Source organism: Lissotriton helveticus, chromosome 5_1 (genome assembly GCF_964261635.1).
Source record: "Lissotriton helveticus chromosome 5_1, aLisHel1.1, whole genome shotgun sequence".
Taxonomy (NCBI): domain Eukaryota; kingdom Metazoa; phylum Chordata; class Amphibia; order Caudata; family Salamandridae; genus Lissotriton; species Lissotriton helveticus.
This window is the reverse complement of record NC_136065.1, coordinates 740293868-740318621: the sequence shown is the minus strand read 5'-3', so window position 1 is coordinate 740318621 and position 24754 is coordinate 740293868. Positions and strand designations below refer to the sequence as shown.

Below are 24754 nucleotides of genomic sequence, written 5' to 3'. Positions count from 1 at the left end.
CTGGTACACCGTCAGTCCAGAATCTTCGCAAAATGTTCAAAACTAATGGCTTCTTGCCATACTGTTGGTGGGGCGATGAGGTCCTCTTGTGTCCTGAGGACCTCAGGACACAAGTGGACTTCATCCCCCGAGTAGCAGTGCGCCAAGAGGTGCGTTTGCAGAGTGGTGTAAAAAGGGGGCTTGGCCTCGGACCACCTCTCTGCAATTCAGGTCTCTGGCGCATATTGCAGGTACCTGGTGGGCTAGTTGGCGCCCAGGGTCCCTCAATATTTAAGGGAAATTAATTCCCCAACTAACAACGCACCAGGGGGCATGTTTGCAGATTGGTGGAGAAAGGGGGCGTGGCCTTTGTCTACTTCTCAGCACTCCCACTGCTTAGAGCTTACTGAAGTTAAGACGTAGGCTAGTTGGCCCCTAAAGGACCCCCAGCAGCGAAGGGGACTTCAATCCCCATCCAAGAGCATGCCAGGTAGCGGGTTTGTAGAGTGGTGGCAAAGGGGGTGTGGCCTGGTACGAGTACTTACCAATGCTGCTGTGTGGGACTTACTACAGGTAATGGGAGGGGAAGTTGGCCCCCAAGGATGTCCTTGGGGGCCAACTACCCCTCTTGTTACCTTCAGTAGGTCCCACACAGTGGGATTGCTGAGACGTCTTCGGAGGCCATGCCCCCCTTTCTCCACCACTCTGCAAACGTGCCTCTTCGCAGACTACGGGATGAGGGATGAAGTCCAATTTAGTCCTGAGGGAATTTGGGGGCAAAGACGCCCTCCTGGTACCTCCTGTAAGTCCTATGCAGCGGAATTCCTGAGCGCTGGTCGGAGGACCAGCACCCTTTCTCCACTACTCTGCAAACGTAACTACTACTTAAAGAAGCATCTTTCTGCACCTCTGACTTAGAGGTAATTTTAATCCCCCTGCCCTATTATATACTAGGGCCTTACAGAGGATGTCATGCTAATCACAGGGGTACCCCAACGCATAGTGTTCCCTAGTGTATGTAGGTGTTTTCACTGTATTCTAAGTGTCTTTTAGCATAGCACTGGCTCTAGGCCTGGTTAGTCAGTCAATTACCACCAGTACCTGTCGGCAAAAAGTTGGGTGCACAGGAGGACTTTCTGTTCCTCTGTTGGTTCTTTCTGCACATCTCTTGCTTCTTCCTGCCCTTTTCTTTGTCTTTCTGGACTTCTGTTGCCTCTTTCTGCATTTGTCTTGCTTCTTTCTATGCCTTTGTTCCTCTTTCTTCACATGTCCTACCTCTGTAGCCATACTTAGAATTTAGCATTTATAAAACCTTTGAAATTCACTACAAAACCATAGGTTTCAGGCACGTTATAGTTAGAAATTAGCATTCAAAAACCATAGAACTTCACTGAAAAAAACTGGTTTCAGGTGCGTTATAGTTAGTTGAACATTTCACTTGTACCTAACCTGAGAAATTCGTCCATTATAGTTAGTTCAACTAACTATAATTCGTGCCCCTGCAATGCACTGCTGATGAGATCACATATTACTTTTTTTTTTTTTTTTTTTTTTTGTATTGCAAACAGGCTGACACATAGAACCAAAGAAAATTACATATATAGGACCAAAAAAGAAAAAAAGAAAAACACAGAAAATATCTTCTAAAACAAGGGAAAATCATGTACATACAAATTGAATATCGTCCACGCAAACAACTAATAGAATGTTTCACATAAATTCTCCCCTTCTTCCTCCATTCCCTTCTTTCCCTGTTTCCCTCTCATCAAATTATGTTAAACAATAAGTCCCCCAATTACCAATGCTCTTACACCTCTAATGGTTGCTAAGGCAGATTCCATAGAATGTATTTCCATTACTAAGGCCCACCAGTCCCAGGCGGTGGGTGGATCTGTTGCAATCCAGGCTCTTGCGATGCTTAGTTTAGCGCAAGATAATAGTATGGTTACCAAGGAGGACTGTGAAGTTGAAGAGGGGTGGCAATCTAATAAAATTAAGGGAGCGGAGAGAGTGGGGAGAGCGATCCTTTTAATTTTACAAATATTTTGGACTTCTTCCCAGAAGGTTTTAAGCTTAGGGCAAGAAAATAGCATATGAACCAAGTTGGCGGCAACCTCTAAGCATTTAGGACATTTGGTGCGATCTCTAAAATCTGAATTAGGGGACCACCTTGAGATTCTTGCCGGAGTGTAATAAAGCATACAGGTTGTTCTAACCTGCTGTAGCCTAAGACTTGAGGATCTAACTAGTTTATTGATGTTAGACAAAGAGTTTTCTATTTGTTTTAGAGTAACATTTGAACCGAGTTGTGTCCCCCATTTTTCCTTTATTTTAAGCAAGTCATTGTTTGGTGTTTTAATAGTAATTTATAAGCTATGCTAATCACTGATTTGCTTTTTTTGGCATACAAGCAAGTCCAGATATCACAGTCTGTAACACTTTGGATCTTTTTTTTGTTAATTAAAAAGTCATGGATCTGAAGATACTTAAATCTAGCATTTTCCGGTAAATCATATGTTGATTTGAGCGAATTAAAGTCAGCAAATCCCTGTGGGCCGTATAGATCGGACAGATTGTTAATTCCCTTCTCAGCCCATATGTTATTAATGTTATCAGCGAATACTCCTGGAAGACCAGGATTGCCCCATAATGGGAGCTTTGAGTGAAAAAAAGACGTCCCGCAGTGTGTCAATAGGTTCCTCCATATCTTAATTATATCCCTAGCCGTCTTAAACCTTACCCTCTTAAAATAATTCGGATCGTTTGTTCTAAACAGAAACATATTTGATTCTTCCTTTAACATAAGATAATAAAAAAATGTAGTTTCTTCCCTATATAGTAAAGAACGTAAACGTAAAAAAAAATGAAGACAGATAGTACAACTTAAAATCAGGAAAATTAAGCCCTCCCTCATTCGTAGTGTTTTTCAGATGTTTCAGCGATCTTCTTGATTTTTTATAGCCCCAAATAAAACTATTTAAAACACCATCCAAATGTTGAAAAAATCGGTTATTCAGTGCCAACGGAATAGATCTGAATAGGTATAGGAACTTAGGTAAAATCTTCATTTTGATAAGATTAATTCTGCCGATAATGTTCAAAGGCAGCCTATGCCATTTCTTTAAGAGTGAGGCCGTGGACTTGATTAGCCCATCATAGTTAATATGATTTATGTCTTGTACTTCAGCCGAAATTTTAACTCCAAGATAGGTGACTGTCTTGCAAATCTCTGGAATAGCCACGGGGGGAGAATAGTTGGCAATAACTTGCGTCTTCTGTATATTAAGCCTGTAGCCAGACACTTTCCCAAATTTGATAGCCTCATGTTTAATTCCTTTTAAGGCTTCATTTATATCTTGTGTATAAACCGCAATATCGTCCGCATAGGCGGTTAATTTGAGCTCTTGGGAGCCAGAACGAAAAGGGACAATCAAATTTTGAGAATTAAGAGCCGTTAGGAAAGGTTCCAAAGAAAGAGCAAATAAAAGAGGTGAGAGAGGGCACCCTTGGCGCGTGCCACGCAAGATTGGGAAATCCGAGGAGTTGAGGCCATTAAAAATGTAAATTGATACTTGTATAGCGCACTACTCACCCGCAAGGGTCTCAAGGCGCTTGTACGAATACCGCTATGGAACCCATCCTGGCTTTCCCTGTGAGGTGTCCACTCCTGGGCACCCCCAAGGTGGAGGCCAGGCATCCTTAGCGTTGTGGGGGCCGTTGTGGAGATTAAGCAAGCTATTGCCCAGAGTTGCAGAGTGGGACTCCATGATTGGAATAGGCACCGAGGCGAGAATTATCAGGTCCGTGGAATTTTTGAGCCCAAGACCCGCCGAGGCGGGGAATCGAACCCTGGTCCGGGCTAGACCTCTGCATCAGGGTCTGCCGCTCTAACTATTGAGCCACACTTCTCCACATAGCTGGTGCAAGCGGTAGGATTATCGTACAAAGCCTGTATGTTCCTCAGAAACTTCCCCCTAAACCCCATTTTGGACAGCGTACACCAGAGATAGTTCCACCCCACACGATCAAATGCTTTTTCTGCATCTAATAAAATCATGCCTAGTGGGGTGGAATCTATCTCTGCGACATCAAAGGCGGTAATGGCCGTATTTATATGTGAAGTAGTGTCTCTACCCGAGATAAAACCATGTTGTTGTAAATTTACAAGTTGAGACATGATGGGTACTAATCTATTTGCAAGAATTTTGGCGAATAATTTAGCGTCTGTGTTTATTAATGAGATCGGTCGGTAGGACCCTCTATCTTCCTTTGGTTTACCTTTTTTTAAAAAGAATATAATTTTCGCCCTGTTCCAAGATTTAGGTGCTTTTCCATTAGCCCCAACAGATTGCATAACTTCTAATAGTAGCAGGTCTAATTCGGGTAAGCAGGCCTTATAAAGTTCTAACGGAATAGTGTCTTCCCCGGTTGCTTTACCCACAGGCAGAGAGTTAATGGCCTGGTGTAGCTCTAACATGGTTAGATCTTCGGACAGAGAACTCAAGTCTGATCTATCGGCATAGCACGAAGCATATTCATCAATATAATCCCCTATAAGATCTGGATCTAGCTGATTCTCAGGGGTATATAAAGTTTTGTAGAAGCTGGCAAATTGCTCTAACACTTCCTGCGGTTTATTATATACATTATTATCTGACCCTCGTATGTTGGAAATTGAGGAGCCTGCTCTAGATTCAGCAACTTTGTAAGCCAGAATACGACCAATTTTGTCCCCCCCCTCGTATTGATTTAATTTATATTTGTGGATGGTAGCACTATGTCTCTGATAGAAGCTTTTCTTTGTCTCGTTTTTTAATGCACTAAGTTTGAGTTTAATATCCGTAACATTCGGGTTATTGTGTTGAAGAGCTAGAGCTAATTCCTCTTCTTGGTTAATTATTTGTGATGTCATCAAGGCTCGATTTTGTTTATGTTCGGCATTTTGTCTAAACACAAAAGCCTGTGTAAATCCCCTTATGCTGGCCTTACAGGCATCCCAAACTACATCGCATGAGGCCGAGTTCCTATTAACGTCTATAAACTCAGCAAGATGAACTTTCAGCTGCGAGATATAGGATAGATCTGATATAAGATATCTGGGAAAAGAAAACATTCTAGAGGGGGATGTGCTATGTGGTGTAAAAAATGATATAATTATGGGATTGTGATCGGAGGAAATGCGAGGGCAGAGGGTCATTAGGCAAGTCTTCAATAGATTGTCACTGACTAGAGCCATATCTAATCTAGAGCATAGTTGGTGAGGTGCAGAATAATAGGTGTACCCAGGTCGTTTTGGGTATAGTTGTCGCCAAGCATCTTTGATGTTATGCAGGCGACATATATCTAATATAGCTGCCCTGGTCTTGTGCATACGTTGGTGACTATTATGTCTAGTGGTATCCAGTTTATAGTCCAAGATGCAATTAAAATCGCCCATAATTATAATTTCCCCCGTCCAATCCAGAAGTTTAATGTTCAGTTGATCAAAGAGCAATGGCTCATCTCTATTTGATCCGTACACAGCACATAATACAAATATATTATCTTCATACTTAAACTGGGCTATAGCCCATCTGCCCTCCCTGTCATGACCAGTTTGCATCATTTCAATCTTGACTCGCCGGTCCTTAAGAATGGCAACCCCTTTAACAGATGTCCCGGCGGAAGAGCAAACCATAATTTCATATCCTAATTGGTTCATTAATTTCCTATCTTTCCAAATAAGATGGGTCTCTGATAATAAACAAAAATGCGGTTTATATAATTTTAACTCTTCAGAAACCAATGCTCTTTTGCCTTTACTGTTCAGTCCCGCTACATTCCAGGCTAAACATTTTATTTCAAGCATTTAGGTGGTAAAAACATCGAACACAGCTCCCACTTATCCATAACCGATGATAATGATATATTCCAAAAAAGAGAACAAAAAGAGAACAGAAGTAACAAAGGCATCATAAACACTCGATTTGCCAAACATATAATGCTACATCTGGTGTGCTTCACATTCAATATTAAAATGTCCGTGTCTGGTCCATCTTTAAACAAATCCTTGTCAGCCTGTAAGCGTATTTTAACTATTTTCCCCTCTACCACCCCCCCACCCACCTAGACCTGCGAAGAAGGTCCCCTACCCCCCCTGGTAACTCCCCCAGCCGGGGAAGCACCACCCTTCCACTTCAGCTGCCGTTGGAAAGGCAGCTCAGTAAGGGATCGTCCCCTCAGACCCCTCCCCTACCTCCCCCACCTTCCCCATCGTGAAGCATATAGACCTACTACGCAAGAGCAGCAACACAGAGAGCAAAAGAAATTGAACCAATAAACCTAATCATTCACAATTTTACTGTTGACCCTCCTTAGAAATCTTAAGCTTAAACTTCCCATTCCCCTCATCTGTTGATCAGGTCCTTGAGAAGGAAAGAGAAGAAAAAAAACAAAAAAAAAACCAAAAAAAAAACTGTTAATCCTGTTAATCTCTCTGTAGATCAGTCTCTAGTTTTTATCAGAATTAATGTTAGCCAGAAAAGCCTCAGCCTCTTTGATATCGTTAAAAAGATAGGTACGCCCGCTCTTGATGACTTTAAGACGCGCGGGTTCTTGCAGGAATATCTGTGCGCCACAAGCTTTAATGGGATCGATCAATTTGCGGAGTTGCCAGCGCCTATCCATAGTTTCTTTGCTTAAATCTGAACGTGTGAAGAGCGACATCTCACCAACCAGGGTTGGAGAATTAGGACGTGCTCTCTGCCAGACTGCCTGACGCAAAAGAAAGTTCCCAAAATAAATTAGGAATGGTCGAGGAAACTGTGCGTTTTTGTTTCTCTGTACTATAGGCAGTCGGTGGGCCCGCTGGATCTGTGAGTCCCAGTCCCAATCGGCCAGATCAGGGAAGGCCTTCTGAAGTAATCCAACGACATACGCCCTCGGGTCCAAGCCTTCCAATTTTTCCGGGATCCCGAATAATCTCAGATTAGAGCGTCTTTGTCTGTTCTCCAAATCTTTGACTTTCTTTTGTAACCCTGAGATCTGATCATCATGTTTCTCAGAAGCGGCCACCACCTTGGAGGTCGTCTCTTCCACCTCCACCATCCGTTGCTGCAGCTCAGTTGTTTCTTGTGATATACCACCGATTTTAGTCGTGAGTTCTACGAGAGAGGAATGCATCTTATTATTATCTTCCCTCAGTTGAAGATAATATTCTTGTGCCTCCGCCCGTTGGCTGCTTAGTATTTGTAGTATTTCGTCCAGAGGAGATTGATTCATTATTACAGAACCAGAAACTGGTCCAGGCGCTTCTAAATGAGTGCCCTCAGGAGTTAGTTCTGATAGTAAAGCTACTCTGGATTCGATAGGTGGCGGCAGATATTTGCTGGTGGTGGCCGGCATGTTCGCATTGACGGGGCCTCCAGAGAATGCTACCACTGCCAGAGGTGAGCTAGGGATGATAAGGTCCTCTAAACCCCTTACAGTTGGTACTGGTAGCTGCTCAGGCGACTGAGGACTAATAGTGTTGAACAGAATATTTATGGGGGTTGTTTCGGTTGAAGAAGAAGAACCAACAGCCATAGGGTCTGGGGGGCTGGCCCCTGACAGTCTTAGTGCCATAGTTTTTACTAAGCCCTTTGCTTCTATCCATTTTCTCAGAGGGCTTTTGGTTTGTAGGGGTTTTCTATGCGTTTGTCTATTATTGCCTTTTAGTTTTGTTGGTGATCTGTACACTTTGCCCCCATTTTTGTTTTTTTGCTTGTTTTTCGCTTTATTTACCCCCACTCCCACCGGTGGATTGGATCTTTTATCCTTAGAAACATCGTCAGATTCAATCTCATAATCTTCGTAGGAGTCCAAGTCAATATCTGCATAGGTATCAGCTATTCCATCTGTCTCTCCTATAAGGACTTCAGTCCCTAAATGTTTGTCAGGAGAGGTAACCGCCTTAGTTTTCCCCGAGGGGGCCTCGACATTCTCATTCCTGGGTAAAGGGCCACTTCTTGAGTCGTTGCTTGGGTCCGCATCCTGTGCCGTGGATGGATTGAGTCCTTTGCATGGGGTTTGGCCCAAATGGACTAGATTTGACACAGAGGTCGGCCCCCCTTGGCACTCCACCCCTTGTTCCATCAAAGTAGTGTGCGCTTCAAAAGTGGATTGAGATTGAGATGTGGATTGAGACCCTTCCTGAATAGGGCTTTTAGCTATAGTAGATAACGTATTTTTTTTAGACTCACTCATAGAAGTAGGAGTAGTTACAGCAGTGTGCAGCCTGGCTTCACTTTCATCAGTCATGTGCCCAGTCTTATCAGCCTGCTTCCCCCCAGCCTTAACTGACTTAGAAAGTAAATTTTTAGTGTCCTTATCCAATATGGAAGGTTTCAGTACCTGTCTGCCTTTGCCAGGCGCCTGGTTGCCGTCGCGGCTCTGCTTTTCGATGGGTAAAGTCGAGGTCAGTTGCGCAAGTGGCTGCTCTGAATCTCTTGCGGTGTTGCTCCCCCTGCTGTTGCTGCCGTGAGCAGCGCCCGCCTCCTCAGCATCATGATTTTCTGCAGCCTGCTCCTCGATGGTTGATATCGGCGGATTAACTGTGGGGGCTGCCGCTACCACTGGGAGAGTTGTGGCTTGCTTGCTGCTCCTTGTAGAGCGAGGGAGATTTGGCCCCTTAGGTGACATCTTGTTCTGCCGCCGCCAGCCGCCAAAGGTTGCAGAGCGGAGACTCAGACTCAGACCAAACCAATTGATACTCGGGCCGCTGATCCAGACGCGAAGCACGCGTCGGAGAAAACTTGCCGAGTCTGAGAGGTTTAGCATCGGCAAAAAAAATCGGCGTCCTACACCCCCGGGGGTCTGTTCTTTCAGCCCCTCTTAGAGACGGGGCTGGAGCTGAAGCCTCCTGCGGTGAGTAGACAGAGGGCTCTCTTGTTTTTTTTTTATTGCAAACTTTTTTTTGCTGTCTCTGATGAGGACCGTAGTGGACTGCAGTCGCCGCCGTGCCGATACTAGCAACCGCCCGGTTGCTCACAGTGGTACTTCGCCATTTTCTCCGGCTTATAGTAGAAGTCCGGTAGTTCTAATCACACAGCAGTTGCACGGTAGGCGAGGGTATGGTAGGAGAGGGTCAGAGCCTCCCGGACGAGCCGCTAGCACAGATCCTCACTCCGCCATCTTGGATCCAGCTGAGCCCTGGATGTAACAGCTTGCTCCAAAAAAAAAAAAGATCACATATTACATCATTCATGACATGGTCAGTGACTTCACTGATGACTTCACTGATGACATCTCAAATGACATCACTGATGACATCACTGATTACATCATCCACGTGAAAATCTGATGCACCTCCTCACACCTGAATATAACCTTTGATACACCAACTCTAAAATACAGAGTACCACTTTTGAAACCATAGACACACCAACACCAGTTACTACATACTCATTCACTGATTCCTAGGTCTACACACACATCCACTCATTCACCCATACACTCATACATGCAGTCACTCATCAATACAGCACTATCATATGCACTCATACACCTATACACTCACTCACCACCACTCGCCCATACAGTTACTTACACACCTAGTCAGTCATGTAAAGAAACAATCACAATCCCATTTACTCACCTATACAGTTATACACACACCACCTCACCTATTCATACAGATACTAAAACATACTCTCTTATACAATCACTGACACAAGCACACACTCATCCATACAGCCACTCTCACTATCACTCACTCTCACATATAGTCATTTATATACTCCAACACTCGCATATACTGCCTTTCACATATGCAGTTACTCACACATATACCACTGAGACATCCATTCACGCACCAACACAGCCATACGCATACTCACTCACCTATACAGCCCTTCAAAGACACACTCTTGAACCCATACACCCGGTGAATCACCCACTCACACATCTATGCACAAAGTCACACACCTCCCACCCACCCACACAAACACTCAGGCACCCATACAGATACTCAGGCAACCAATCAATAACCCATACAGATACTCATGTAGCTACTCAGCAACCCATGCAGCAGCTTACACAACAACAGACACACTGATACAGACATTCACACAGTTCAGTCACTGACCCATGCATTCATTAAAACACATTTAATCACTCACTTATACAGTCATGCACCTACTAAATCCTCCATCCAGACACTTATACACCCACTCATTCTTAAATACACCTTGGCATATATATAAAACATATGAAAACTTTATAGAAACACAGTCACTGGATGATGTCATCAGTGATGTCACTGACCATGTCATGAATGATGTAATATGTGACTTCATCAACAGTGCATTGTGGGGGCGCGAGTTATAGTTAGCTGAACTAACTATAACGACCGCACTTCTCAGGTTTTGTACGAGTGAAATGTCCAACTAACTATAATGTCCCTGAAACCTCTGTTTTTTTCAGTGAAGACATATATATAGACACACAAACAATACCTACCTGCATACGGAGGAAAGGCTCTTCAGATGTTAAGGCACTCCTGATGTAATTACATGTGATGTAAAGGAACGCCAGATATAATGACTGCTATGTAATGACTCACAATGGCCAGGCGCAACAGATTACTCGGAGAGGGGGGCTGGGGCACTTTCTGTTACAACCAGAAACTGTTTCTCTCTTGTAAGATGGAACATTGCCATGCTAAAAGGTAAGTTTAGTATCCCCGACTGGCTTAATTTTATTGACAAATTTGATTTTGTAGTCCTTCAGGAAACCTGGGCCTGCACATCAATTTCCTGTATGGGTTTCTCATGTTACTCCTCCCCTGGTATACCGTCCGCTCATGGTAGAGCAAAGGGTGGATTGTCAATCTGGGTAAAATTGCATACCCACTTCTAGAGGGAGGGGGTGCAATCATCTGTTATCGGTTTCATATTTGCCCAGAGGAATTTTTGTCATTGGCTCATCAAGTGTCCTATACCGAGTCCCAGTGGGTGGAATCATAATCCACAATGCTTAGAATGGTTCTTCCCTATAGGAAGGGGCACAGGGTCAGAGGTGGATACTGATATAAATCAAGACTCAATTGAGGGGCTAAGAAGTCCAGGCTAAATTCCCTCCTCAAAAAACACATATTAGTTTTTATGGGGTCTCTAAATGAAGATACAGGAGAAACCTTATCTGCAGGTTTCATCAATTATATCTTTTCATTAAAAAATGTTGCTCTCTTGGTGTCACTTTTGATTTCACAGACTCCTGGCAGCCTCAGGTTAATGTGGCCGTTTTAGGTTAAGTAGGGTTGCTGGGTCTTTAATCTCACTTGTAAGGAAGGCAAGGGTTATATCTCTCCTTACATTAAAATCTATAATTTACAGTGTGTCCCTACAGCGGCAGGAGTGCGGGAGTTTAATAATTCTTCTCCCATTCATGTGGAGGAAAACCGGATATGTAGGACACTCATAAATCGCCCACCAAATAGCTCCAACTTTATTCAGCATTCAGAGCCTAACCAACAATATGTTTTCGATGTAGTTAAGATGGCACTGCTCCTGTTGTGGAGTAAGGAATGGTTTAACCCGGAACAAAGTTTCAATAGGGCGGTCATTTTGGATTGTCTCAGCCAAGACACGGGTTTAGCTATACCTTGGCTGAATATGTTAATAAGGTCACTTTATGTTCGTTTGCAAATGTACTGACTTTTCTTGCTAAGGTGCCTTAAAGGTGTCCTGAAACCACTTGCCTTTCAGAAATGTGCAAGCTCTCTCTCATATTTGCGGCTGCCAGCCCACTCGTATGTCACAGCGTGTGTTGTGTTTTTTAAACTTTCAGTTAGAAGCAGGTAATGTATGGACGGGTGAGAAGCTTTACTCGGTTAGATGTTGAATCCATGGTTTGATATTTGGGGAGGGGTGTTTTTCCAGTGATTTCTTATTTAAGTTTTATTGTAGGCATTTTATAGAACTGTTTTTTCCATGGAAGTAACCAGCAGTAATAAGAGTATTCCTTACGTAAACTGTCTCTTTAAATAGTTTTATTGATTCCATGGTGCAATGTATTGTATTTAATGTCTTATGCTCTCTTATCATTTTATCTGTACAATCGAATACAGCTATTTTTTAATTGAATTGGCACACAATGTAACGACCTGTTAATAAAATTCGTTTATATTGTAACTCTCTGAATTGGATTGTTTATTTTACTCGTTTCTGCAAAATGCTCTTTTACAGCATTCTAAAAAATTGTCCTACTCATATGTGCTTGCACTTTGCAAAACACCCTTAACCTGTGACATTATATGCCATAAAAGTACAACAAACTTACATATACAATGTACATACATATGAAGCTCCTCATTTTACTTCCTGTAGGCTACTGTTATTTAGCAGTCGAAATGGCTTTTCTGTCACTCCTATGAAATGTTTTTAAGTAGTGCTCTTTATCTGACTCCCCTTATTATCCCACACTTCTTATTTCAAAGTCTTGTTCAGCAGTCTGAAACTTGGACGAGTGAAGTCCATGCGTTAGAAAACAATTTATAAGTAAAAATAAAATAAAAATGTATTATATGAATATTTTTACATTGACTTTTGCAACAATAATAGCAAAGCTTTATTTTACTTGAGAACAACACATTTGTTTTTTGTGTGTTTTACAGGGTATTCTGATCCACTGGACAAAGTGCTTTAAAGCAAGCGGTGTTGAGGGAGCAGATGTAGTAAAACTTCTCAACAAAGCAATTAAGAAACGTGGGGTAAATGCATAAATAATTTGTTTTTATATAATATACAATAACAAAAATACAGTAAAAAAAACTGGTGTTAATGGATTTGTTGTTACGTCAACTCACTACGTATTTGAATCTTGGGAAATACCCTTACTGTATTGCATAATGTACTGAACATCCTGTCGGGCTGTTAATTTGAGCTATGTCAGCACATGTTTCCAGGCCTGGCAGAACCCACCTGGCTGCCAGTTGCACCGTGAGCGCATTCGAGAATTTCTCTGTTATTTACTGAGCAGTCATGTACCACCTAAAATGGAGGTTTACCGACTGCTAGTCATGCACACCGGTGTTCCAGCTGCAGGGTAATGCTTACATTTAAAGGTTGTAGATAAAAAATACTTCCCATGTTTGTGCTGGAAATGACCATCATTTTACAAACTGTGCAGGTCACTTGTAGCTTATAACTGTAGCATGCAATGTCAACAGCTTGTTTTCCTTGAAAAATGTTTACTCTTCTTAACTCCCTGTTACTAATTTCCTCTTTCTTGTTGCTCCATTTACTTTCTTCCTCTTTGAGCAGGATTCATTGCTGTTTCTCACATTATCACGTATTTCTTCTCTCACTGCTATGCTCTCTTTCCTTGTCACCCTCTTTGCTCTCTGCTTCGTGGTCTTTTAGGAGAATGGAAATCGGATTTGGGTGGCCTAGATTTGTATTTGTGATGTGCCGATCACTACAGATTTCTGCTGAAATTCTTAACTCGCTGTGTCATCTTGCCAGTTCTTCAAAGTATGGGCACAAGCTGGCCTCTTATACACACTTTAGGGGGGGGGGGGTCATCTGGACATTAAGCAAAACAAATCCAGCAACTTAACTGAGTCAGCAGTCAATCCGGACTTTTAGGTCAGCAGCATCTATGTTCCTATCTGTTGTTTCAAGTTTATTGCATGATTTAAAGCGGCATGCGATTCTGTGAGTGGGTAAGCTCTGGCCCTGAAAATAAACAAGAAAATCAAGGTTTAATAAGGTAGCTGACATAGCCTTCTTGCTGCCAATATAAAGGTACCTCCTGCCCCTTTCCCATCCCCAGGACCTACTTAATGGCAGGCCAAAGGCGTGCAAAAGGCAATCCTGTCTACACCTGCCCACATACAGGACTGCACCCAGCACCATGAAATCGGGTTCCCCTGCCATTACCATGCTGCGACCCCCCCCCCTCACTGTCAACCCCCTCGACTCTCCCCAGGCTACAGAGTGCTAGACAGAACGTACTTCACACACCTGAAGCCGGTATCATCATCATCCACAAGAACGCCATCAGCTGAAGTAGCTCCACACATCTGTCATTCTCCAACTTCAAATACCTGTCATTAAAGCTCCACATCACAACCAACATCACCATAAGGGGAACCATCTACAGACACCCTGGACCACGCACAAACTTCACTGACCCCATTAACGACTTTGTTGCACCATTCGTCCTTGACGCTAGTAATTATTGCATACTAACTGGAGACCTGAACTTCCAATTGGAAGACAATGCCAACCCACCCCAAAAGCAGTTGTTGAAGACCTTGGGAGCCTGGACCTCACCCCATGAGTAAAGGGACCTACCCAGATCGCCGGACACCTCCTAGACCCTATTTTCAACACCTACAACAACATCCGAGTCAAATAGCCCGTATCAGTCTCCTGCATAGACCACACCCTCATCAAGTTCAGCATCCCTGTCCCTGTCCAATGCACTCACTGGGCTGCGCTGTGTGAAAGGGAGACATCAGAAATGCACCATATATACAAAGATATGGTGCGTGTCTGCTGCACTGGCACACAGTGTGCTGCCTAGCACCAACACAGGTATCCTTACATCATGAAGCAGGGTGCCTGAGTTATGTGCAGGATTGTTTTTGTGCAGGAAGGGACATCTTCCTGCACAAAAACAATCCTTCCTGCACAAAAACAATCCTTGAATGAATTTCCATTTTCTATGTGTGAATGCAACACACACGGAAAAAGGAAGTAACGAGGATAAATATAGATATTTCTTCTCATTCCATCTTGGTCTGGGAGGTGCACCATTTTGAAGCATTCCCAGGTTTAAAACTCTTTGTGAATTTGGGAGTGCCACAAAATCCAGGGGTGGAGGCGTGGGAGTCTCAAGGGTCAGAGGTATCATCCAGGGTACTGGGGAGGTCTACCTGTAGTAGTGTCTTTCACCTGGGCTTCTTTCAAAGGGGTCTCGATAAAAGACAATTGTCAGGCTGCTACATGAGCTTCACCTCACATGTTCATTGACAACTAACTGGAGGTGTTGGGAGGTTCAGCTGCTGGGTATTTTTCTGCAGCTGTTCTGCAGGCTGGGACTGTCGGTTGATTCATTGTTGCTCACATTTTGTGCAGCTGTTTTTTCCTCTGTTGGCTGTATGAATTAAACTGTATTTGTGCCTCACATTTTCGTTTCTGGTGTGATTTTTTCTGGTGATCATGATGCCATTTTGGCTTTGGTATATGCTCACTACATAATTTCTGTGGCGAAGAAGACTTACGAGGAGGTAATGCCCCGGTTACTTACTGGTAATCTTCATTACTCCGAGTGTAGTCTTCCTATCCACATGGTTTCCCACCCTGTTTTGATATCGGCTTCATGTTTTTGGTACTGAGGCTTGGTAGTGGAACAGGAAGTGCGATGGGTCTTGCCTCTTCTTATGGTAGGTCAGGGGTAAAGGAGGTGGGCCATGTTAGGGAGGGATGGGGGAGAGTAGAGAGCTAATTTGCTTGGAGGGTTCTATGGGGGACCTGAAACTCACAATGGTAAATAACAAGGACCCCCTGATTGTGGATCAATTTCCTGGGTCAGGGCAAACAATATAATGACAAGTAACAACCCCAGGCAAACCAAAATTCCAAAGTACAATGAAAACTAGCAAATTAAAAATGACACTTTACTAAAAAAACAATTTTTATGAAAAATCATCAGAGTATTTAATCTTCTTAATACAAATTACACAGAAAATGCGTATATTTTCTAAAAAACCATATACATAATAATTAAAACAGACATGAACATAAGATTTAAAAATGATGGTAAGGGTGAAGTGGTGACGGTTTCTTCAACGCGTTTCGACACCAAGTGTCTTCGTCAGGAAAGTACCATCATATAATTAATCTGAAAAATTGAACTTGCGGCACTGCACCGTCAGGTTCTGATTTGTCTTAGTGATATTTATGGTAATAGGGCAAGCGTGTCAATCAATATGAAAACGCTAATAATATTAGTGCGGAGATTCTGCTGTTAACTGGGCTGGTCGGACATTCAATTGTGCAGCACTCTGGCTGTCGTTTTAAAAGAAGGGCACAAATCTCTAATAGGCCAAATAGACCTTTGGAACGTTTATATATTGCTGAAATAAAAAGGATCTGTGCAGTGATGAATCGCGGTCAGCATCACTGTTGGCAATTTCAAAACGTATCTTCAAGGGGCAATGATGGCCTCCTGGTGATTCCTCTTCTCTGGTCAGTGCCGGTTCGAAACCTGAAACTCACCAAGTCATTTCTGTGGCAAGGAAGACTACACTGGGAGTAATGAAGATTACTGGTAAGGAACCGGGGCATTCAATCAGTTCCAAGTCTGTTGCCTCAGGGACAATGTACCCCTCTTTTGCTTTGGTGCCGTGGGCAAAGTCCTGTTGTCGGCGACACAGGTCTTTATTGGTCCTTACTTGATGCACTGTCAGATCTGAGATTCTGGTGTCAGGGGGGTTCCTTGCATCCTAGATTTAGGGGAGTTAGGGATGTGGGAGCTAGTAGCCAATGGGGAGCTAGTCAAACCCTGAGTTGAGCACATACGAAGGGTGTAGGTTACCTTTTCTATTCAGAGCTCACTATTTCTGCCCTCCTAAAGATGGCAGAATTCAATTTTAGGTGTACAGATCAGGCTGCTCACCCTAGAGTTATGAGAGCCTTCCTGGAGATGTCCACCTCCTGCATATCTAATTTCCTACCTTGCCTAGGTGCTAGCGCACCTGGGGCAGGGGGATGGTAGTGGTCTCCTCAGGGGGACAGCCTAGTTGCAAATCAGAGGCGGTGCAGCCTTTGAAGCTCGCCGCTCTGATGTCACTAAACTAGCCTTCTGGGGATGAGGGAGCTGTGACCTCCTTCCTGCCCAGTCTTTGTTCCTGACTCCTGGGAGTGTACACACTACCTGTCACAAGGTCAGCATCCATTATTGGTGGCAGCAGGGCGGGAAAGCATGGGCCGGTCAACCAGAGCACAGTGAAGCTGGGGCAACCAGGTGGGCAACCACTAAGGTGCTACCTGAGTGCATGCCACATCACCCAGGGCATGAGAATCATGTCAGGGGTGAGAAGGCACAATGTTTGGAAGCAAACATGACAGTTGCTGATTTTGAGAGTGCCAGGTTCTCAAAAATGTTCCCTCTAATTGTTTTCCTCTATATGTGGCAATAAAGGTGCACTGTGTACTGCAGCTAAGGTTGCGGGCACTGAAGACTAACCATAGCTCAATATGCAAGCATGTGCAATGTGCAAGCTACCAAAATCAGTGGCATAGTAAGGATGCCATGGGCTCTAATGCAAACCAGAAAAGAATGCCCCCTCACCTCTTCGATTGGCATTAAAAGACACTCACTTGCATTAGCTTGCAGTAAGACCATAAATCGCCCTAATAATACTGTTTCTGAGATTCTTATACTGATATACAAACACTCTGCGCTGAGTTTGCATCACAAAAGTGACACAAACCCAGCACACAGTGTTGTGGTAGAATTTACTGTCTTTTTAATGATTTGTGGGGTAAAGTTGCCCTTGCCCTCAGAAATGCAAAGTAGCAGTTTGCCCTGCCTTGTGCTACTTTGCATCAAAGGGGCATACCATGGGTGGTACATGAACAACCATAGATTTTGAGATAAATCCCTATCTATTAACATTTATAGACGGGGGTTTGAGCCAAAAAATTATGTCTTCTTGAGGCAGGTGTAACTGTGAAGCAACATTTAAAAGTCTCCATATTTTTCAAACTTTGCATATGGGTTGCAGTGCACAACACTCATACAGTGGGAAAAGTCTTAAAGGATATTTTTTGTACTTGAAGACTTCCCTTCCAGTACCACGCCTATTCTTGACAGAATGCTCAGCCCCCTGGACTAAAGTCCGAATCTCTGGAATTCTGCAATTCTGCAGCCGTGGCATTTTCCTCATAACTATGGATTAGCCAAGTGTCAAACAACCCATCATCTGCTGTATAATCTGCAGATTTTAACCCCCAAAAATAGTATTAGTGCAAATGGACCAAAAGTAACCAAATCCTTGGATACTCGTATTGCTGCAATTTGGAAGACCCTTCGCAAAGGCGGACTGGTCATCTTTCTATTGCTAATTGTTGTATTTGGGTGTTAAATTGGTACTAATGAGTTAGACATTTGCCCAGACTGTTAGCATGTGTGGAAATTACAAAAATAATAAAGTAATTCTATTACAAAAGGGCACCTTTTCTTGCTGCATAATTTGACACAGCCACATAATTTGATCCTCTCCAGCCTCACAATTCCAGTGGGCCTGACTATGGTGCAAGGTAGGGATGGGCGAGCCAACAAATTAACAGGGACAGCAGAGGTTGGCTTTGGCTCCTAAGATGAGCCTTGAAATTATATGGCATGTCAATCATGCAGCACAGATAATACTAGAATATGGTATGGTGGCTTCAGAATTTAAAAATATGTAAACGTGGAAGCATTTCACCTTAGTCTGGGCCACTGGAATTATGTGATTCTGCGGCTGCAGCTTTTTTCACATAATTAAGAATTTGCTGCATTTTCCACATAATTCATCATCTGCTGGATAATCTATAGATTTAACAAGAAAATAGTTCCTAGCTCAAACAATACAAAAAATGTGGCAACATGTGTTCATACTCAATGGAAGGCCCTTTTCAAAGGTTAGCTGGTCATCTTTGGTTCCTTATTTCTACATTTGGTTGTTACATTGGTAGTCATAAGGTTCTATCTTTGAACAGACAGTATTACTGTTAGATCTGGGGGTCTCCAGTTGGCAATGGTATTCAGCTTTGTCCAAATAAGGACCCTTATTTCTAAGTCAGGATAAGGGGATTACACTCCTAGATAATCCCTGCTCACCCCCCTTGGTAGCTTGGCACGAGCAGACCGGCTTATCTCAGAGGCAGTGTGTTAAGCATTTGTGAATATAAACAGTAATACAGTGAAAACACTACAGATGAACACAACACATGATTTATAAAAATAAGTATTCTTTATATAGACTTAACACAAGACCACAAACGACCTCCTGGTGTGATGCGAGAAAATGGCGCCCTTGAGGCGATTATGCGACGATGATGCGTGGACGCCCTGGCAGCCTTGCGACAACTCTGTACTTTGGAGCCGCGACAGGCCCTGCGTCACGCTTCTCCGGTGATGCGACAGCAGGCAGCTTTGATGAAGACACGCTTCCTGGGAGATGCGGCGGCAGCACGCTTCTCCGGCGGTGCGCCGATTTCAGCACCGGCGGTGTCACGCTTCTTCTCCTTGCATCGAGTTTCCAGCTCCCAACGACATGCAGGCTTCTGCAGTTAGAATTCCCAGCAAGGAAATTCAGGGGGGAACTGAAGATAAAGTTGTTTGTCCCTGAGACTTCAGCAGGAGGCAAGCACACATTCAAGCCCTTGGAGAATATTCTGTACGATGACGAAAGTCCTTTTTTAAATTTATTTATTTATTTATTTTATTTTCTTGCAAATAAACTTGACAACAGAAAAACTTTGAATCAATTTCCCCCCCCCCCTAAGATGGAGCGTGAATCTATATGCGGCAGTCCAGCCGCAGAGTATGCACCACCCCGTTAACGTGGGGGTCACGGCAGTGAAGTAGCAGCCGTACATGGGATCGAGGACGGGCCCACTCGTGGAGTCCATACAGGACTTGATTGTGTGCTTTCCGCACTACACTTCCCAGAAGTCTCATTGGAGCCTCCCATTGGCGGGTGAGTTATATGAAATTGGAGAAGTGTAACGGGTGCGCACACCGCTTCCGTTAAAGCCCCTGAAGAGAAGCAGATGGAGCTTCGAAACGCGTCGGGCAGATCCATTACGGAGCGGCGTCTACGAGCGGATCCCCGTCCTCACCTACACATAAATAAAGCTGCTGCTCGCGTGCTACTCATAAGGTGTGGAGCGTGAATGTACAAGATAATATGTGAGAAATGGTTATTTTTTTCTTTTTTTTCTTCTTTTTTTTCCCCCTTTTCCTTCCCTTTTCCCCTTTTCCCCCTTTTTAGGAGTAGGGCAGGAGGTTGGCAGGAAAAAAGAGGTGAAAGATTAAAGAGTTGAGGAAAGGATAAGAGCCATACGGGCTTCAGCATATTTTATATGTAGCAATCTCCTAGAGATTTACTGAGTCTGATTGTCCCCGTTGCTCTGTCCAGGAGGAGAATCTCTCCCATACTTCCAGCCCTATTTTCTTTTTCCTTCTTCCTTTCCTGGCATAAACTGCTTTTTCTAAATGGAAAGTGGCAGCCAGCCTAGCCAGCCATTGCGCATAAGAAGGTGAGTCTGAGTCTAACCAGCTTGAGGAGATACATAATCTCCAGATTGCCATAGCGATAAATACCAACCCTTCTTCCTTTATTCTTGGGGAGTCAGATTGAGTGCCAAGGAGAATAATTGTGGGGTTTAAGGAGATTGGATGTTTCACTATTTCGCTAAGTGTATTCTGTATCTTGAGTAGTGTCGGAGCTAAAGTTAAACACGTCGCAAAGATATGCCCAGAGTCAGCCCCAGCTTCAGAGCAGCGTGGGCATAGTGTTCCTTTACCAGTCCCCCATTTGATGATCCTGCTGGGTGTCATGTAGAGAAAGAAGATGGTTTTGAAATGTTGTGCTTGCAGCTTGGCAGATATTAAAATCTGTTGTGATAATGCAAGAGAGTTGTGAAAGGTACTTTCTGGTGAGTTAAGTTTGAGGTGCCATTTTGCAGCAATGGTCTCTAGGTCATCGCCTATTGAGTATATTATACAGAAAGCCAATGCGGGGAGTGATAGTGTTTCGAAGTGTGTTTAAAAAGTCAACTTCTGAGAAGCCCGAGGCTCCTCCAACTTTGTTGGAGAGAAAGGCATGAATAGACATATGTTTGAAGGAGTCTTGGCATCTCAGGTTGAATTTGGCTTGTAGGTTTGCAAAAGGTTTGATTCCCTCGATGGTAATCAGGTCCCCAAGTTTGACTATTCCGGCCCTATACCACTCTGAAAAGTATGATGTGTCAAAGATAGCTGGTAAGTTATTGTTGTTAAGTATGGGCGAGTAAAAATTAAATCTACCTATCCCATAAATTCTTCGGATGTTGCGGAATACTTTGAAGGAGTTCATTAAAGTCTTGAATTTGACCCGGTTGTAGTAGCCATAGGTTGTTTCTCGAAGTAAGCATCCCCAGTATTGATCTCCCAGTAGGATCTGAAAGGGAGAGGGCAGTCCGGTTGCACTGAGAGTAGGTTCCATAATCAATTCTGAGCTATATTGCGCAACTGATGCCCAGTAATAAAGGATGATGTTGGGAAGGGCCCAGCCACCTCTTTCTTTTGACAGAGTAAGTTGTTTAAGGGCGCGTCTGGGTTGAGCATAAGCCCAAATGAATTGAGTGAAAATTTGTTGGAATTTAAGCAGGCGATTTTTGGTGAATTCTAGGGGTATGCTGTGGAAGAAGTACAGTAATTTTGGAAAATACGTCATTTTGACAACGTTGCATCTTCCCACTAACGTTAAGTGCAAATTGTCTATCTTTTGTAAAGCTTTCCTTGTTTGGGCTGCCAGGGGTGTTAGATTCTCTGTTACAATGTTATCCAGTTTGGGTGAGACAAGGACCCCTAGGTATTTAGCATTGGGCACCACCCGTTTGTCAGTCCATGTGATTTTCGTATTTACCAAAATCTGTGTTTTATTTTTGTTGAGGGCATATCCTGCCAGTTTGCCAAATTTCTGGGCCTCAAGTTCTAATGCCTGAATAGAACTGGCGGGATCTGTGGAAGTGATGGCAAGGTCATCGGCATATGCCAGGATTTTGCAGCAGTTTTGGTGATAGCATGCCGGGGAAATGCTCTCATTCTTTTCTATCTGTTTGATAAGGGGGTCCAGGTATAGAGCAAACAGCAAGGGGGAGCAAGGGCAGCCCTGTCTCGTCCCCCGAGTTATAGTAAAAGGGTCCGTAAGTAGTCCATTTATAGTGACGCTAGCCCTTGGTTTGTTATAGAGTGCCTGTATTGCCCGAATGATTTTATTTCCGAACCCCATCTTGCTCATGACATTCCACAGATATCGCCAGGACACTCGATCAAAAGCCTTTTCGGCGTCGAGTAAAATTAGTTACATTGGGTCTCCGGCGACCTGTGCTGTGTCAAATAGAGTGATCACTCTCCTAATGTGTTCGGTAGTTCCTTTCATGGGAATGAACCCGTGTTGCCATTCAGATACTAGAGGTTCCACTATTTGAGAGATCCTAGAGGCTATAACTTTGGAAATAATTTTGGAGTCGCTATTGATGAGGGTGATGGGCCTGTAAGAACTCATGTCCAAGGGGGGTTTATCTTTTTTTTAAAAGATAGAGATCCTGGCGTTTGCCAATGAATCCGGTGGCAAAGCCCAGTTGAAGATAGATGATATTACATCTGTGAGAATGGCTTTAATTTGTGGAGCAAAGATTTAAAAAAATTCTGTGGGGATGCAGTCCGGGCCTGGGGCTTTCCCATCTGGTAGCCTTGTGAGAGCTTCCTGAATTTCCTCCCAAGTAGGTGTTTGATCTAAGGCCTCGCTATCCGTGGGGTTAAGTTGCCCCAATTCGCCCTCACTAAGGGTATACACCCGTTACAACGGATCTTTTACTCCGCAGACCCATTACAACGCGACCATTACTCCGCATACCATTACAACGCATTGCGCTGGGGGGCGCTCTAGGATAGGGGATAAGTATAATTTACTATCCAACACCTTCCCTAGGGTCCACGGGGACTGGAGTTAGAATAGTAAATTATACTTACCACTATCCAGCGCCCCAAGGCGCTATGCGTTGTAACGGTATGCGGAGTAAAAGTCGCGTTGTAATGGTCTGCGGAGTAAAAGTATGCGTTATAACGTCATACATCCCTCACTAAGATAGCTAGAAATTTCGCGGTCTAGGGTATCTCCCCCAGGGCAGATTTCCTCAGTATACAGTTTAGAATAATATTCCTGAAATCCCTTCTGGATAAGAGAAGGGTCTGTGGTTTCCACGCCAGAGGGGAGTTTGATTGCAAGTATTTCGCTGATGGATACCTGTTGTCTTGTCCTAACAGCAAGGTGGTGCCCAATACTGTCGCTACATTCGTAGATTTTTTCCCTAGTGGCAGCCCATTTGGCTGCAATTTTTTCCATATAAACAGTGCCTATTTCTGCCTTGGCAAGTACTGCTTCCTCTTGAATAGATTGTCAGTCTAATCCTGTGTTTATTAATTGCGTTAATTTAATCTCGATTTTCCTTAGTTTATCCTGTAGCTCGCTGATACATTTTCTTTCCATAGAGTTTTTATGAAAAGAAAATCTCAGGGTCTCGCCCCTAATCCCCGCCTTTAGAGTATCCCATACTGTCATTTGGGAGGCCGTGCCGTTGTTTATTTCCAGGAATTCCTGGATCCATCTCTGCATATGGGCTACGTAATTATTGTCATGTAGTAACGCTTTCTCAAAGCTCCACTTTGTGGGTTCCTTCTGTGGTAATACCCCTTTTAGAGTGACTATGAGTGGATTGTGGTCGGATAAAAAGCGGGGTGCTATGTCGATTGTGAAGTTGTTCATTAGTGAGGCGGAGATAAGAAAGTAGTCTAGTCTGGCTAAAGTTTTGTGTGGGGCTGAATAGAAGGTGTATCCGGGTTGGGTTGGATTTTTGTTAGCCCACCCGTCAATTAGGCCGTGGCTCTGCCTGAGGTTGTTCAGGGCTTGAAATACTTTGGGTTTCCTGCCTTTATATTTTTGTGTTAAGTCTGGAGCCCAATTGCTGGGTAGGTGGGCATTAAGATCCCCACAGAGAACTACCGGGGTGGGCCAGTGTGCTGACTCCCCGGATACTAGATTAATGACCCCTGGCTCGTCAAGGTTACTTCCGTATACAGAGCAGAGAGTGATAGAAGAATTATTAGGAAATACAATCTCTGAGATAACCCACCTCCCTAGAGGGTCGGATTTACTGCGGGGGCTATTAATGGCGAGTTTTCTGTCTAGTAGGATTCCTACCCCCTTTGTTTTAGCCCCTTGTGAGGTTGCGCCCACCACTTTAAACCCTAGGGTGTCTAGTAAGTGTTTTTGAGAGTGTTCTATATGTGTTTCTTGCATACATATGATGTTCCTACCCAGTGCCACTTTTTGTCTCTTAGTTGGATCATTTAATCCACAGATATTGATAGATATTATACGTAAAGAATCTACGCTAGCCATCTTGCAATATAAGGTTGAGGAGCTACGTGGCTTACCTTTTTCCCTTTAAAAGTTTTATAAGTTGGACTTTTCTTTTGGAAAGAGATATCTAAATTCAAAGATATGGTTTTGAAGTTGTGAGCATATTGCCTAAAAGAAAGTCATGATTTTTGTTTTTTAATATTTTTTTTTTACCCTTAAGTGTCCGTGCTGAACCCCGCCCCCCCCCCCCCCACCCTCCCCCTTCTGTGAGCAATCAGGCAGAGCCTGAGTGATGGTGATCAGTCATGAACCTCGGCTGCTGGAGCCGCCAGTCAGTCCTGTAAAAAAGGATGTCTAGGTCCGTGACCGGCAAAGGTGCTGTTGCGTGTGGTTGCAGTGCAGTGAGTGAGTGTAGATGTGACTTGTAAACATATGTCTACCCATTTAATCAATATAAGTAACCAGGGTAGGTAAAAGAGGAGACAGAGAAGAGTGAAGACATATCCAGATATGGGAAAGATTTATAAACTTGTGGGTGTTTTTCTAGTCTTTGTGTCCCTTTTTGGCTTTAATTTCGTCGAGGTACTCTTTAGCCTTGATTTCTGATAGGAAGACTCTGGTAGACCCTTT

The 24754-nt window shown here is 43.6% G+C and overlaps 1 protein-coding gene across 2 annotated transcripts in view; it reads left to right on the top strand.

The window, feature by feature from the left end:
* Positions 1–24754, top strand: part of LOC144754887 (hexokinase-1) — a 1510469-nt gene that overhangs the window by 492938 nt on the left and 992777 nt on the right. For both annotated transcript variants that reach the window (XM_078643208.1, XM_078643209.1), the window contains exon 5: positions 12611–12706. In XM_078643208.1, coding sequence (XP_078499334.1) covers positions 12611–12706 — 96 coding nt within the window. The remainder of the gene's footprint in view (positions 1–12610; positions 12707–24754) is intronic.